This window comes from Folsomia candida, unplaced genomic scaffold, assembly GCF_002217175.1.
Source record: "Folsomia candida strain VU population unplaced genomic scaffold, ASM221717v1 Fcan01_Sc004, whole genome shotgun sequence".
NCBI classification, from domain to species: domain Eukaryota; kingdom Metazoa; phylum Arthropoda; class Collembola; order Entomobryomorpha; family Isotomidae; genus Folsomia; species Folsomia candida.
Window position 1 is genome coordinate 2,466,421 of NW_019091196.1, and position 16,713 is coordinate 2,483,133.

General features: G+C 35.4%; 3 protein-coding genes across 3 annotated transcripts; 1 reads left to right on the forward strand and 2 right to left on the reverse strand.

The window, feature by feature from the left end:
* Nucleotides 1-1,264: 1,264 nt before the first annotated feature.
* LOC118435412 lies at nt 1,265-4,029 on the reverse strand. Its single transcript, XM_035851438.1, has 3 exons — nt 3,707-4,029; nt 2,875-3,120; nt 1,265-2,398 (listed from the first exon to the last, which is right to left on the reverse strand). Exons 1-3 carry the CDS (start codon nt 4,005-4,007, stop codon nt 2,187-2,189), a joined length of 759 nt encoding a protein of 252 aa, XP_035707331.1. The 5' UTR covers nt 4,008-4,029; the 3' UTR covers nt 1,265-2,186.
* Nucleotides 4,030-5,702: 1,673 nt separating this feature from the next.
* Nucleotides 5,703-9,858, forward strand: LOC110848225 (pre-mRNA-splicing factor Slu7). The gene is made up of 7 exons (XM_022095387.2): nt 5,703-6,041; nt 6,316-6,504; nt 6,638-6,874; nt 7,181-7,485; nt 7,868-8,174; nt 8,445-8,573; nt 9,054-9,858. The coding sequence occupies exons 1-7, from the start codon at nt 5,895-5,897 to the stop codon at nt 9,696-9,698; spliced, it is 1,959 nt and encodes a 652-aa protein (XP_021951079.1). The 5' UTR covers nt 5,703-5,894; the 3' UTR covers nt 9,699-9,858.
* Nucleotides 9,859-10,134: 276 nt separating this feature from the next.
* On the reverse strand, nt 10,135-14,957 carry LOC118435250. The gene is made up of 7 exons (XM_035850961.1): nt 14,760-14,957; nt 14,533-14,697; nt 13,904-14,060; nt 13,148-13,584; nt 12,013-12,595; nt 11,362-11,528; nt 10,135-10,626 (listed from the first exon to the last, which is right to left on the reverse strand). The coding sequence occupies exons 1-7, from the start codon at nt 14,955-14,957 to the stop codon at nt 10,180-10,182; spliced, it is 2,154 nt and encodes a 717-aa protein (XP_035706854.1). The 3' UTR covers nt 10,135-10,179.
* Between the last annotated feature and the right edge of the window lie 1,756 nt (nt 14,958-16,713).

A 16,713-nucleotide genomic window follows, 5' to 3' on the forward strand; every position in this document is an offset into this window, starting at 1 on the left:
TTGTAAACTTGCTCAGATCAAGGGTGTCTTTTTATTTTGTAAAATTTGCAAAATTATTTTACAAGAATCATCGATTCTACAAAGTTACTAAGGACTGCGTGAATTGGCTCATAGTTTCGATATTTTACAAAAGTATGCAAAATATAAAAAAAACATCCGTGCGAATTGATTCGTAATTATTTAATTCTTTAATGAAAATTGAAAGAAATATTTAAAATTTGTCACGTTCAAACGCCAGTTCGAAGTTCTTGCGTGATTATCGTCGCTTAGATTCATAATCAGATTCGGCATCGCTATCCATTAATTTATTACGGGTGAATTCAAGTTGATTATTCACGTAAACTGTATAAATTTTGCAAAATTAGTTTGAAAACCATTACTAATGTAGCGATCAACCAATTTTTCTAGTCGAATTGGCTCATCGACATTTAAGCAAGTCCATGTCAAACCAAAAATTATCCCGATCTTCGTAAATTAGCAAACTTTATTTTTAAAAACTATTATCGACCAAATTACGGGGGAAGATCAGGTTCAAAATTTACAACAAACTTGTATAGATCTCATTATTTTTCGAAAGTTTGCAAAATAAATGATTCAATGAAAACTGAAAAAAAGTGTCACGTTAAAAGCCCAGTCTGAAATTTTTGCGTAATGGATTATTGTAGTTTAGATTAAAAGGTAGGAAGGGCACCACGAAATAACAACTTATTACGGACGAATTCACGTTGATATTTGTAAACTGTGTAAATTTTGCAAAATTAGGTTCCAAACTTTTACTGATGTCAGTGATCAACCAATTTTTTCACTTTTGTCTAGTCGAGCATTTATTATGCAGGTTCACGCTAAAATCATTATCTTCGTAAATTAGCAAACTTTTCATAAAAAAACTTGTACTAACAAACCTGCTTGGAAAAGAAGGTTTATAAAAATTAGGCATGAAAGTCAGGTTCAAAATTTACTACAAGTTTTATATATCTCATTATATTTTTCAGAAGTTTGTAAACTACGACATCCGCGTGAATCTGAATTGACAAACTGAAGAAATATGTAAAAATTTGTCACGTTAAAACGCCAGTCTGAATTTTTTGCGAGATTATTGTCGAATGGATTAATAGGTAGATGGGGGGTCGCCAAATTAGAATTCGGGGTGATATTTGTCAACTGGATAAATCTTGCAAATATTGTTTTTCCAAACTTTTGCCATTGTCAGCAGTCAATCAACTTTTCTACTTTTGCGACTATTACAATTTTTTTAATTAGTTTTAATTTTTTCTGCATAGTTGATAGTATTTTCTAAAGATTTACAAACATCCGCCTTAATTGTGTCTCTTAATTTCAAACCAATTTCTTATTAATTTTTGTTTCCTAACCAGCTAGATCAAATCTTTGCAATGCTCATTATTTGCATAATTAATTTTCCATTAAATATTTTATTAGTAATTAATTATTCAATTATCTTGATTTACACCCTGCTCGCCATATACATTCTCCGTGTACCAAATCCTTTATTACTTTGTCGTGGAAATTGAAACACTCAAAATAAAATTGATTTGCGGTTTGGTTCCGATCGGTAAAAATTTTACTCAAATCTTATGAATTTACAAAGTGCAGATTTTCCGAGACGCATTATTTTCGTGAATTCTTAAAAATTATCAGAATGCTTTAAAATCATCAGAATATTAGGCAACCAAATTGAAAATGTCTTACGTTAACGCCGAAAAACTAAAGAAACAAATTTCAATTAATAAATCTAACTATTAGGTTTAGGGTTCCAATTACCTTTAGATATTATCACGCTATTTTCGAAAATTCTTAAATTTTTAAAATTATCGAAATTCTTTAAAATTATCAAAATATCGGGCAATAAAATTCAAAATGTCTCACTCCAACGCCGAAAAAGCGAGAAAGTATCATTTAATTATTATGTGCACATTGAGATGTTTTTAGATCTGCCTTTACGATAATTATGTAAATTTAGTACAATAATTTTTGTAAACGTTATAGATTTTGGAATAACACAACCAATTGAACATTTTTTCAAGCTACGCCGAGATTTTCTAGCGAGTTGTACCAAAAAAATCAAATCAAAAATTAGAAAAAAAAATAAAAAAGTCAATCAAAATCAAATAAGGATTAGACAACAAATTAATGCTTTAAATTGTTGCAAAAAACTAAATTACAATTATTTATTCTACATTCTTCCCTCTGTTTTTAAGTTGATTGTTAATTTTCTGGTCACTTTGACCTTTGACCTCGTCCTTGGTAGGTCCTGGGTAGGGTGGGGGTGGTGTTTCTGCACGTGGTGGTGCCGTTGGGTGTGACGTGCTTGCGTAGGATTGGGCGATGTGATGATGAATTTGGGCATCGTCCTCAATTTGCGTCGTGATACTGCTCATGCCTAAAAAAATTGGGAGAGATTCGCAAATTATTTCGCAAATTATTTCGTACTTTGTTTGATTAAGTCGTCTTTGATAATAAAAATGATTATGAATCTTAACAATATTTTTATCCATTTCGTAATTTTTTGCGTATTTCTGTATTTTTTGCATTTTTGAAGAAGATATGAAAAACGTAAGATAACCTTGTACTTCATAATCACAGAGCAAATTTTGTATGTACTTTTGCAATACATATTATTATTCTAAATATAGTGCAAACAGTGGAAAACTTTTGCGTCATTATGCAAGTTGTTTATAATTTGTTTAATTTATAGTTTACATAATTTCAGATTTGCGGTTTTTGTGTGCTACGAAATGAAGTGCATTTTTATACTTCTATCCCAACTTGCGCCAATGTTATAATTTAACTATGGCGCAAGTTACGTCACCAAATAGTGAAATTTCATACATATTTCTTAAAAATTTGCAATCTGACCTCTAATTCCGGGGCGATAAGTTCCATCCACATGTCGCGACGTGCTTATCGTCGTCGTCGTTGTGGAGGTCGGTCTGACATCAGTGCCGCCGCCGCCGCTGGTTGAACCACTTCCGGTCGGTGGGTCCCTACTGCTACCCGGGTAGCAAGGCTGGTGAAGGAAGTGCCCGGGCATGACGGCGTAAAGAGAAGCAGCAGGCGCCGTGGGGGAGCGGATGGTCGAAGACTCCACGCCAGAAGAGGAACCTGTGTGTGCGAAATTGTTGCAAAAAATGTACATGCAAAAAAAATATTTCGATTTTGTAATCCGTAGCAAATTTTACAAGAATTTTTTTTAATTAGTATCGATTTCCACTATATTAAGTAGACTGTGCAAAATTGTTGCAAAAAAACAAAACATTCAAGATGCACACGCAAGCAAATTTGTTTCTACTTTTTAACTACTTATCCAGCATATCAAATTTTGCAAAAAATAAAAATGCGTAAGAAAAATATTTGCAAAAAATAATATCGATTTCTACTACAAAGTAAACTGTGTGCAAAATTCCTGCAAAAAAGAATATTCAGCATCGATAAGCCAAAAAATTGTTTCGAATTTTTAACTCGTTATATGGCATATCAAATTTTGCAAAAAATACGTACACAAAATAGTATCGATTTCAGCTACAAAATAATTAAACTCTAATTAGATAATTAAATACGAATATCCGAAAAAAAACGTTCCAATTTTACTTTACAAGTTTGCATAAATTCCGAAATAATTTTTGCAATCTCAATTTTCACTAGGTAATAATTTACATAATTTTTGCAAAGATTTTCGTCTCTTCTTTACCTCCGCCATTTGCACTCCTCCCATTCGAGTAATGGACACTCATTTCATTCCCGTTCCCATTTCCGTTCGGGGCTGATAATCTCTGGTTGCTGTATATCTTGAACTTTTTGAAGAGATGGGCCGAAATTCGGACGGAGAGGAAGAAAACGACTACGACAACCGTGATGCCACAAATTAGCACCGTCATCTCAATTATGCGACGCATCTTCTCCTCCGTTGTCGCGTTGTTACTTCCGGTCTGAAAAAAATTAAACCGGAAATGGGAACATTCCCCAAAAAATGAAACAATTTTATTGGGCATATTCTTATTTTCGGTTCCCCAAAATTTTCAGTCACATAAAACATGAAACAATTTGATGGGAGGAATGTTTCCATTTTCGGTTCTCTAAAAAATTGTTTTATTTTTGACGAAATTTTTATTATTTTTGCAATTTTAATAGTTGAATTATAAAAAATATAACGAAACTTTAAATAGAATTTTGTCGGGTATTTCAGAATCGGATAAATTTTTACCGGTTTATTAAATATTAGTGATATTATATTTACCGGGTATTTCTGAAATTTCGGTGTTAGTTTATCATTTTATCCGATGTTGAAACCATGCAGATTTTTAACGGATAGCAAAAACCCAAAGTCTTAATTATACCCGGGTATTATGTACATAATACATATGTATTTTTCGGATATCTCGCACCTGCTCAGCTCCCCCGGAGGAATGATACGTTTGATTCTTTCCCCCAGCCACGGAATACCAGCCGTGATGATAAGCCACACTTATCGATGTGCTTGTCATGTACGTGTCACCATCCTCCACGCCCAAGCCCTTCTTGCTTCTAATAATTATGTAAATATGTATGTAAATTAGTATGCAATTATACAAATTAGTTAAAAATATTAAAATTCAATTAATAAGCACTTACAGCTTATCGATATTGTTAAGCGACGACGACTGCTGGATGGGGTTATCATTGTTCTTATCATTCTTCACCTTGGCGTGGCTTCGACTCGACGCGTGTAACGTAGCCTCGGTAGAAGAAAAGAATAAGGCGAAAATTATGGTGAATAATAAATTTAGAAAATTGTGCAAAAAAATTAACATTTTCCAAATTTTGATTATTTCTTAGGGAGAAATTTATAAAAAATAAAGACTCGTGCTTTTAGTTTTTTTCAAATTAAAAATTTGTGTAATTTTTAAATAATGATGATTCAGAGAACTTTCGAGAAACTTAAAACGTTAAGTTTCTTCAAGCTTTGTTCTTTTTTGCGAAAAGGACGGTATGATTTGCATGTGCAAAATATTATGCGCAAAATAAAGAGTACATTAACAACCTATGAAAAACAAAACAATAAAAATTGCAAGTTATTTATTGCCAATGTGCGGCATTTTTCATACGCTTTACGACTTTGTAAATAAAAAACAAAGATGGCAAGAGGACCAATTAAACTATTTGAATTTTAATTTTAATTACTAATAGTTTAATTTAATTTATATTTTGGAGAGTAAAGTTTCCTAAAAAAAAATTAACCATTAATTTCAGTTTACACTACTTTAACGATATAACCAAACTACATGATAAATGAATGTTCCCCAGCTTCTGTTTTTAATACTCGATTGTTTCCAATTTTACTTTTATTCTTGTGCAATTATGTAAATAATTGTAAAATTTAAGTCAATTTTATCACATAATGCGCATAAAAGAAAACCATTATTAAAAAATTACATAAAGCATTTCATGCAAAAAAATACTTCCATTTCATTAATGTATGCACAGTTGACATTCAGGTATCATTTAAGAAAAAATCATTTAAGAAAAAATGCAAATAGTTGAATAAAAAAATATATTTTCAAAATTTTATACGCAATATTTTTCACAAAATTTGAAATTTTTCAGCATCTCAACGCCGTTTTAATTAATTTGCAGATTTTCAGTGATGAAAATAAGTATAGATTAGTTTAACACCAAGTCAGTTTACAGTGAGACTTTACCCGCGGGAAGTTCAAATCTCACCCCAGAACCTAAATCGAACTCTCAAAACAAAACTGTTCAATTTTTCACAAATTAAAAAATTAATTATCTTTTAGTTATTTTTTCGATAAATTTCGTAATTAAGTTTTTTTGTCTGGTAATTACTAATTACCTAATTGTTTGGTTACGTTAACTAATCAACATACGACGACTCCTTTACCATGTCGTCCCACCAAGTGACACCCGCCTTATCGGAACTAATTCGGATGAAGGATGCCGTTCCGGATCCGGCGGAAGTGGGAGGTTCCGCCGTCGGGCGGTCGAGGGAGGATTGGAAGAAGGAAAAGGAACTGGAAGAAGCCAGAAAAGTATGGAATAGATTTCAAATTTTGAAACATTTTGAGAGGAAATATTCACTTTATTTTGAAATTATTTTTTAACACAAGTTTCTAGTGAAATTAACTTTTTTTTACGCAAACATCTATTGAAATTGGCTTTATACACACACATTTCAATTTAAATTACTTTTTCCACAAATTTCTATTTGAACTTACTGTATAAATTGTACGGATTTTAAATTTTGAAGCATTTTGAGATGTAATATTTTGAAACTAATTATTTTTTCACACCATAAATTTCTAGGCCGGAACCGCCCCCGCTGCCGTTGACGAGACAGGGAAAGATATTAATCCCCACATTCCGCAGTATATTTCCGCCGCGCCGTGGTATTATGGCGCAGCAGGACCAACTCTACGCCATCAGCGCGTCCAGGAAGAAGGCCAAAAGCAATATTCTAGTTTGGACGAGTGGTATAAACGTGGTGTTGATACGGTACGAAAAAACGATAAGATTCAATTCATGCGTAAAAATACAAGTGTCTTGATTCGCAATAAAATGTTTGCGATTTTTTTTCGAATTTTCGCGAATAAAGTCTAACTTTACAATTTTTAAAATCATTTTATAGACCAAGATCGCCACCAAGTTTCGAAAAGGCGCATGCGAGAACTGCGGCGCAATGACGCACAAGAAAAAGGATTGTTTAGAACGGCCGAGGAAAGTTTTGGCGAAATATTCTGGGGTGGAAATCGCCCCCGATGAGCATTCCCAACCCAACCTGGCGCTAGACTTTGATGGGAAGAGGGATCGTTGGAATGGGTACGACCCCACCGAACATTTAGTCATTGTCGACGAGTTTCAAAAGGTGAGGGGTGAAAATTTGTGTAAAAATGTGTGCAAAATGTATGCAATTTGAAATTCATTAGGTTTTGAACATTTAGTTACTGAGTTTCTTTAAAAACCAACATTTGTCAAAATTTGTGAAAAAATCTGCAATTTGAAGCGAACATTAATTAGGTTTTGAATATTTAGTTCTTGTCGACGAGTTTCAAAAGTTTGGTGGAAACATGTAAAAAAAATTGCGAAAGTCTGTGCAATTTGAAACCAAAAATTAATTATATTTTGAATTTGACCAATTTTTTCATACTTTTTTTTCTTTTGTTCTGTCCAGGTCGAAGAAGCGAAACGTTTACTAAAAGCGGAAAAGCTCAAGAGTGGAATTGAGGGCGAATTGCCGGACAACATGGTGATGGACGAAGACGGACCGGAAGAAGACGAGGACAAATACGTCGACGATATTGACATGCCCGGAACCAAGATGGACTCCAAGGAGCGAATTACTGTCAGAAATCTCAGAATTCGTGAAGACACGGCCAAATATTTGAGAAATCTGGATCCAAATTCGGCTTATTATGATCCCAAGACCAGATCTATGAGGGACAATCCGTACAAAAAGACTAACCTGGGAGACGAAGAGTAGGTCAAAATTTCTTAAAATCATGAGAATATTTTATGAAAATAAATATTTTATTAATTTAGAAATTTTTAGAAACAAATTTCCTGAATTTTTAAAAACTTCAGATCACAATATTAATGTCAGATTCATTTTCACTAACTTGTCACTATTCTACAAGTTTTTTAGCGAAGTTCCTAAATTGAATCTTTACTTTTGCTGATCTGAAACTTTTAAAATTTCTGGAAACCTGTTTTTAAAAAAACCTGACCTCATTAAATATTAATTTTTGTAAAAATTACTATAATTTAAAGTAATTTTGTGAAATTTTCACTATTTCTTATGGCGAATTTCCAAAATTGAAAAATATTTACTAATCAATTTCCACCATTTTTCGTTTTCCAGCATGGATTTCGTCGGTGAGAACTTTATCCGTTTTACTGGCGACACGAATAAGCACGCAAAGGCGCAGCTCTTCGCGTGGGAGGCGCAAGAACGCGGCGTGGACGTTCACCTGCTCGCAGAACCCACGAAGTTAGAAATCCTTAAGAAAGAGTTTGAGAAAAAGAAGGACGAGTTCAAGGGCTCGCTCACGAGAAACATTATCGACAAATATGGCGGTGAAGAGCATCTCAACGCGCCGCCAAAATCACTCCTCATGGCGCAAACGGAAGATTACATCGAGTACTCGAGACAAGGAAAGATCATTAAGGTTGGAGAACAGGAAATATATCTCTATAAAATTCTGCAGCAATATTTTTCAAGAAATTTTTATTAGAATTTTGAAAACGTTTTAAATTTCTTCAATGTTTTACAAGTTTGTAATAATTAAGAGGTTTCTATTTCAACTTGTTCTTTTAAATTCAAGTTTATTTCTTGGTTTTAAAGTTTTCGATCTATTTTGAAATTCAGTTTTGAACAGATTTCAGATTTTAATTATTTTTTGAAACTATAAAATTAAAACCCGTTTGATATTTAACAGGGAGGAGAACGTGCCGTAATCCGATCTAAATATGAGGAAGACATTTACCCAAATAATCACTCGTCCATTTTCGGGTCGTACTGGAGAGCGGGCGCGTGGGGGTATCAGTGTTGTCATGCTCTTATCCAGGTATGCTTATCATCATCATAAGATATTTTGATATTTATAATTCACAATTAATGTATGACTGGAAAACTCATCGCCAAAATTGTCAAAATCAATACATTTTAAATCTTTTTAATCATTTCTCAGCTCTCGAAATTTATTTTAAAACTCTCGACGACGTAGAACAAGTCGTTGCCAATTTAAAAAAACTTATGATTTTGACACTTTTTGAAGGAGATTTTAAGTTTAAGAAGCCTTCAGAAAAATTTGAACTCAAACTGGCTTGAAAAACTTACTGCTATTCTATCAATCAACTCACTGAGTCACTGATTACAAATTCTTCGTACAGAATTTGAGAATAAATTTCCAGAGGCGAGAAATGATAAAAAAATGTGTTGATTTTGACAATTTTGGTGATTACTCATCGAGTCCTATCTTTGTAATCTACTATATTTCCCACGAATATCCCCTTACTTTAACTACTGTACTCTTTTATCATTACAGAATTCATACTGCACTGGAGAAGCCGGTCGCGAAGCGAACGACGAAACAGCCCCACCTGACGTCTCCGAATTCCCAAAATCCCTCTCTTCCAGCAACGCCGAACCCAAAACGCTTGTCGAAATCCACCAACAATTAAAGCTAAAAGCGTTACAAGAACTTGAACAAGAACAGAGCAAGAGTAAAAACGACGACGAATCAGCCTCTTCATCCGACTCTGACGATTCCGACTCCAAAAACAATAAACAAACCTCCTCCTCCTCAAAAACCAACAAAAACCAAAAGAAGAATGCGAAACGGAGAGAGAAGAAGAAAACCCGGGCGTCTAAGAAAAAACCGGGTAGCAGTAAAAATAAAAAGAAGCACGATTCCGATTCTTCTTCATCAGATTCTTCAAGTTCTTCGTCTGATTCGTCTGATTCCGAGGAGGACGAATCCGCCAAGAAAAAGAAAGAGTTGGCGAAAGCGTTGGAAATCGAGCAGCGGCGCAAAGGGGAAGAAATGGACGACCGGAAGCGGAAATATAATTCCATGTATGACGCCAAGGCACCCACGGAGATGGAAATGGAGGCATTTCTGCTCACACGGAGTCGAGAAGAGGATCCCATGCTGGGATTTATTGAGGATAAGAAGAGGAAGAAGAAGTAGGAATTGTGTTATATATATCGTGTCGAATTTGTCGCCAAGATGTCAGATTTTGTCTTATGTATTGCATAATCTTGACGTTATTGTGTATAAAGTTTTTGTAGGATTAGAATTTTCAGACTAATAAAAACCATCTTGTTTTTGATTAAATTTTCAAAAAAAATCGTTGATTTTGATCACCCAAAATTTGAAAAGTTACGAAATATTGTCCAATTTTGAACTTTACTATGCTAAAATTTCCTAATTTATTAAATGTTACTTATTTTTTGCTATTATTTTTCGTACAAAATTAAATTTTCAAAAAAATAGTTCATTTTGATCGCCTAAAATTTGAAAAATGACGAATTTTGAAGTTTCCTTTGTTAAATTTTCTTTATTTATTATTTAAGTGATATTTATTTCTTCCTATTTTTTTCGTACAAAATTTGTAGTATTTCGAAACTGTTTCTACAAATTGTATTTCAAAATTTCGAACTTAATCTTTTTAAAATTGCATACTTTTCGCCAACGGGGCCCACCCGGTATGATCCCCTCTCCGTTTCATAGGTTTATATTGTTCTTTTTCCTCTGAAACGTTATGTTCCTTGTCCTTGTGTTCTTTCGCTTTGGCGACGACGTCCTCCAACCAGTCGGAGAGACCTTTGGGGGTCTCTTTCCACCGAGGAAATGCGGGTTTGGGCGTCTTTTTCTTATGCTCGGAGTGGTGGTGGTGGTCATGGTGGTCATGCTTATCTTGGTGGTTATCAGGGTAGTACAATTTTGGAGAATAGGTCGACGTCGCCGGTCGTGACGTGGGATACTTCTTGGCGCGAGATTTCGACGAGTGACGACTTTTACGGTGAATATCTTCATCGGACGAGTCAGATTCGTGGGCTTTCTTCTGATTGAGAAGTTTCCAGTTGAGAGCCATCCTTCGTTTTTCCATGTTGACCTAAATTTCGGAAATTTTAAATGTAAAAATTTGACATTTTAGCATAAGATTCGATGCCCCACAGCCAAAATGGTCAAAATACGCATTTTTCAACCATTTCTCCGCTGTGAGAACTTATTTTAAAATTCTGGCCGACAAATTTGTAGAGCAGGGAATTGCCAGTTTTTTGAAAATATGTATACACTCCAGATATTGACACTTTATGAAGGAGGAGATCTCAAGTTTAAGAAGCCTTCAGAAAAATTGGAACGAGTCAAAACTGAAAGTAAAAATGATCTCGCTGGAAGATATTTTTAGACTGATTGTGATTTTTATTAAACAACTTGGTTTTAAGGTTTTGACAGTACATAGGAGACATTCATACATATGTAATAATATGTGGTCAGAAGTGACCATACAAACTACGCAGAGTTATGCTCAAACGAAGTGTCCCTTCTAATGAGGCATAAAAACAAAAGGACCCTTTAATCCCTTGTCCTGGGAAAAAGGTTGGAAAATGCTCAGCCCTCATAAAAGTCGACAAACTTAAAAATTGATAAATATGGAAAACTTTGTTAACATGCATATTTTAACAAAAACTGGCTCAAAAAACCGGCGTAATTAACTCACCGACCAGAAATTTGTCGTCCAAAATTTTAAAATAAATTCCCAGAGCCGAGAAATGATAAAAATGTGGTAATTTTGACGATTTTGGTGATAAGTCAACGAGTAATATGACAGTCGAAATTTTGAAACCTCGTTTTCCAGCCGGGACTTGTTCCTCCTCAACTCGTAGTACAGCTCGTTCGTGGCGATCCGTTCGGTTTCGATGCGTTTCTTGGTCGCGACGAGATCTTTGTTCTGATGCTTTTTCTGCGCTTGAATCAAACGTTCGACCCATTCCGGATTGATGGATGAGTGACCTGCATATAATGCAAGATAAGATAATCACTTATCATCAGAGGGTGGGTATGTACTTATTTTCGAGTTTTTCATTTGTTTGAAGACGACCAAATGTCAAATTTTGTAGGCGTGTTCCCTAACTCGCATAGATCACAAAAATTTCCAAATATTTTACATATTGGAACATATTTCCAGGTTTTCAGAAATATCAATATTCCTGCTACCGTTTAAAAGATACGTAATTTTCTTAGAAATTTTATGAAAAGTACGTAAATTTTATAACTATTTCCACGATGTGAGACGAAAATTTTTAAAGAACTTGGACCCCAAAAAAATCTACAGCATTCAATTCGGGAATACGAATTTTTCGACCTTATTTTTATATTCTTTTTCATACATACATATTTCATAAATATATTTCAGCAATTTTTCGCAAATACATATCCGCCTTCTGCTTATCATAATAAAGTAACTTGAAGATAACGTCTTATCATATATCTATACCCTTTTGCGTCGCCGTTTGCGCCTTAGCCTTCACCGCATCCACCACAACGACCTGTTTAGGTTTGTACAGCGACACATTTTTCGTCACCACTGCCGTCTCCGTTGGCGCCTTCGTGGCAACTCTGCTCTTTTGTGGGGGCGGGTTATCATCCCGGGTTATCAGCACGTCGGGGTGACGGTTATCTTCACCACCAGTACGAAAATTCCGTTCAAAAATGACTTTGACATCAGAATTCCTTCCTCCAGTTGTGACACTTTTTGGATTTTTGACCGGACGCGAGACAGATCTGACCTTCAATTCCGCGGCGGACGTGATACTTTCGTCGTCGTCATGGTCATCTCGACCGGACGCGGTGTTGACGAGGTGTTTTTTCTCGGCAGGAAACTTCTTAGCGGGGGCTTCCTCTTGTTGCGGAACAGTTTTCGTCCTTGATGTTGGACACGATCCGAAACATTCTTCGTGACGACGACGAGATTCTTGGAGCGAGGCGCGGAGACGGGATTGGACCGCGAGCACGGCGGGTGGATGGCGATGGCGGGATGAAGGTGGGCCGTGTTCTTGAGGGTGGTACATTTCGAGACCCTGAAAATATGGGGAGAATAGGGATGGATCAAAATTCTGGAAGTTTATGGGATAAAAATTGTGGAAAACGTTATGAAAATTGCAAAATTAGGTATGAAAATGGGATGAAATCGTGAAAAAATGGGGCAGGATTTTTACAATGTTCACAAAATTCAAACTATTTTGGGAATTAAATTAGGAATTTATCAAATCTACCTGTCGCTTAATCGAAAATTTTGTTTTTAATAGAAAAAATATGTCCAAATTCCAAAATCAAGCATGAAAATGGGATTAATTCCTGAGAAAATGGGTCAGGATTTTAAAAACTTTGGCAAACCTTGAACCTTTTCTGGCTTAAATTTAAGTTTATCAAATCCAACCGTCACTTATCCAAAAATTATCTTTTAATCTAGCAAAATTTCAAAATCAGTATTGAAAAAATGAAAAAATCATGGAAAATCATGGACGGAGACTCAAAATTTTCACAAAACTTTGGAAATTGAATTTTAACTGTATCAATTAGAACTAGTTTTTCAATTACGTCGCTTATCTTATCTTATCGACCGTGCTTACATAGATGTACGGATTAATTCCATGATAATACTTCTCATCCGCCCTCCTCTGTCGAACCAGCTCGCTCATCAGCATCTCCGTCTGCATCATTCCTTGGCGAATCTTCCTCCTCCACCAGTCCGTATTCGGTCCGGGCATTTTGGCCCCACCACCACCGCCCTCTTCCTCCCTCCCACTTGGCGTCGCCTTATCATTTTCTGCGCGATAAGTCGTCAACGCGCCGGGTCGTTGAAGGCGCAAATCTACATCTTGCCGCCCTCTCGGCGTCGGCCCTGGTTTCGCCACAACGACCCCGGTCGGACGACGCGGGTAGTAAACGACTCCGGTTTCCTCGTTGGGCGGCGTGTCGAATTGGACACGTCGTGGCGTTGTCGGTGATTGTGGAGTCGTTTCCTGGACAGGGATTTGATTCTTGGAGGAAATGTAGCGTTCAAATTCTGGAAAAAGTTGATGGTATTTTTTTAATTTTGAAAAAAATGGTGGATATAAAAAAATTTTAATCGACTGGAAACCATTATTCAAATTCTGAAAAAGTTATTGCTATTATTGGAAATTTTAAAACATTTGTGGAGTCATTTCCTGAACTGATTCTTGGAGGAAATATACCGTTCAAATTCTGGAAAGTTGTTGGTAATGTTTGGAAATTTAAAAAAAAAACGGTACCCACAAAAATTTGTAATCGAATAGAAATCATAATTTAAATTCTGGAAAAAGTAGGTGGTATTTTTTGGAAATTTTTAAAAAAATATTTAATACCGGAAATCATGATTCGAGGAGTAATGTGATCCTCTGGGTCGATAAATTTCTTAATCTTTTTCAAATCCGCGACAAGATTGAGTCTCGCGGAGGGCGAAATTTTCTCGTCGACATGCTGCGACGAGACTTCCTTCGTCGAGGGTGAGGGTTGCTCCGTCTATCGAAAAAATTATGATGATAAAAAATTATGACGAAAATTTATGAAATTATACGTGTTTCGTATCTTGCGGGGTTTGGTACATCGCATTTTTTGCAGTGCAAAGCAAGCCACGTAAGAAAAACGAGGTGCAAGAAACTGGGAGAAAGTGCAAATGAACTATGCGCGGCGCGGCGTTGTTTCTTGCGCCTTGCATTTCTTGCAGGTCAAAATAGCTGCGAAAAACCACTTTCTTTCCGCTATTTCTTGCAAGTCATTACTTGCACCTGAAACACTGCAGAAAATGTGTCAAAAATTTCGACAAGTTTTCCAATTTTGTGTCATATTTATCCAGAATTTTTCAAAATTCAATGCTTTTAGACAAAATTTTCAATGTTTCGTTCCTTGCGGGCTACACTTTCTTGCAGTTATTTATTGCAAGTGGTTACTCTTGCACATAATCTAAACACTGTAAATTGTAGATTTAATTCACCTCCAAGTGCCGAATGGACCCGACCTCGTTCTCCCAATTGGACAGGGTTCGTACCGCTTCGTCGACGAGGGCGGAGGTGGCTGTTTCGAAATCCACGGAATCCAAGTTGTCCTGGATGGCGGCTTCCCAGCTCGAGATTCGGGCGAGGTGGTCGGTTTTAGAGATCTGGGAAGTTATTTATTATTAATGGTTATCTTGACCTTATCTGAATTTGAATCCTAAAATACCACAGTTTTTAAGGGGACATCATCTCCTTCTCGAGGTCGGGCTGAGTTTCCGCGCACCATGAGGATGGATGATAAGCCCCGTTGCTTATCCGTGTCAAGCTGATTTCCTCCACCACCACCAAAAGTTTTGACTGACCCGAACTTCCTCTTGTCCGGGTTATCCTTATCCATGCCAGGTTTTCTGCCCGATTTCGACATCATGAGACGAGAGGAGAGGAGAAGATAAGCGATATAAGATAACTATTTATTTCAACAAATAAATTGTTTGTAATTTATTTCTGGGTGGAAAATCCTGACAGAATCTTGGAGTATAGCGTAGCAACAAAATTTAGGAAGAAAATTTCTTTAAAAAAAGTTTAATCGTGATGATGAATATCTGCAAAAGCTGTATTGAGTTATCTTGATACCTTATCTTAGAATTGATAACAACAATTATACGATCAAATTAAGTTTTAACTGCACAATTATATTAATTATCATTAAATTCCAATCCAAAGCAAAATGTACGTTAATTTTATCTATTTTTAATTTATTGTGCTGTGTATTTCTGAAATAAATTCAAATTTGGCGTTGTAATCTCACATTCAATAAAATTAATTGTCATACTTAAATTATCATTTTTAGTACATTTTGAAAGTATTTTTGCAATTTTTTATGCACACATGTTTTTCTTCTACTAATTTTCCCCAATATTTCGGGAATGAATTGTAGCAAACAAGATTATTTAATTTGACACAATTTACTATCCAATTAATCTAAATAGCAAAAAATACATACAAATATCTATATTGTTAGAAATCTGTTATCGTCAGGCAGGTATTGATTTCTCGGGGGTAAAGTTGCTACCGCTCGGTAAAAATTTGCTACCGAAATGATAAAACTTTAATACCCAGCTATGACTAGACGGTATTACTTATCAATACAACTGTGGTAGAGTCATTTATGTATGTATATGAATACCGCTTCGTATTATTTTAATACCGGATTTCTAAGAGTGTAGTTTATAATATCAACAAAATACGGACAAATTAAATAATCTATTTACAAAAATGTCTATAAAAAATCTAGACTTATCAACCAATGTCTAAGCTTTAATCTTATCATTATCACGATATCATCATCATCGCCGCCAATAAATAACAAAGTAGAATTACCTCAGAAAAGTCGGAATTATTCAGAAATGAATAGAAATCGAAGCAGAATAAATACCCAAATCCGCTTATTCACTTTGTAAGGAGATATATACTACCCGATTTACTTATACAACACCCGGGTATTTTCCCCATCATACTACATAGAACCATCTCACACCAATACATACACAACTAATAATAAGCACCCTTCACACAAATAAAATCCGGACATCATTTATAAATACATACATTGTTATCATCATCATTTTCAAGAATCCAATCATGCATCCAATCTACTAAACGTCTATTCGGCTCAGAAACACAGAGCTAAAATTTTGTGAGGGTGACGACGATATGTCCGGATGTACATATGCATTTTACCCGAAAACTTATGATGATTCATTGCTCATCCTTAGCACACAAAAATTTCCTAATATTTGTGGTGGGATTGAATCAAGTTGGGAGAGAAAAACTGCAAGGGTGTCTCATCTTCCTCGATACATTTCTGTCTATGTAAACTTGGCAAAGGTATTATTATTTATGATGATACATACATGTGCATGTACACAAAGGAGAGGATGAGTCGACCAATGATGAGGTGTGTGGTTTGGTTGCATGTCTATGTCTCTCTGTTATTGTTTCCGAACTGGAAGTTCCCACTTTTCTGACAAGCAGTTCATTCATACTTTTGGTTCGAAGTGGAGTGATGGTTGACGGTGTCAGCACGGGAAAGTGAGATTGTCTCAAGTTTGTAAGTGTGGTTTAGTTTAAGGGGTCTCAATTCGCCTCAACTTCTGGAATAGGTTGGATAGAACTTTATT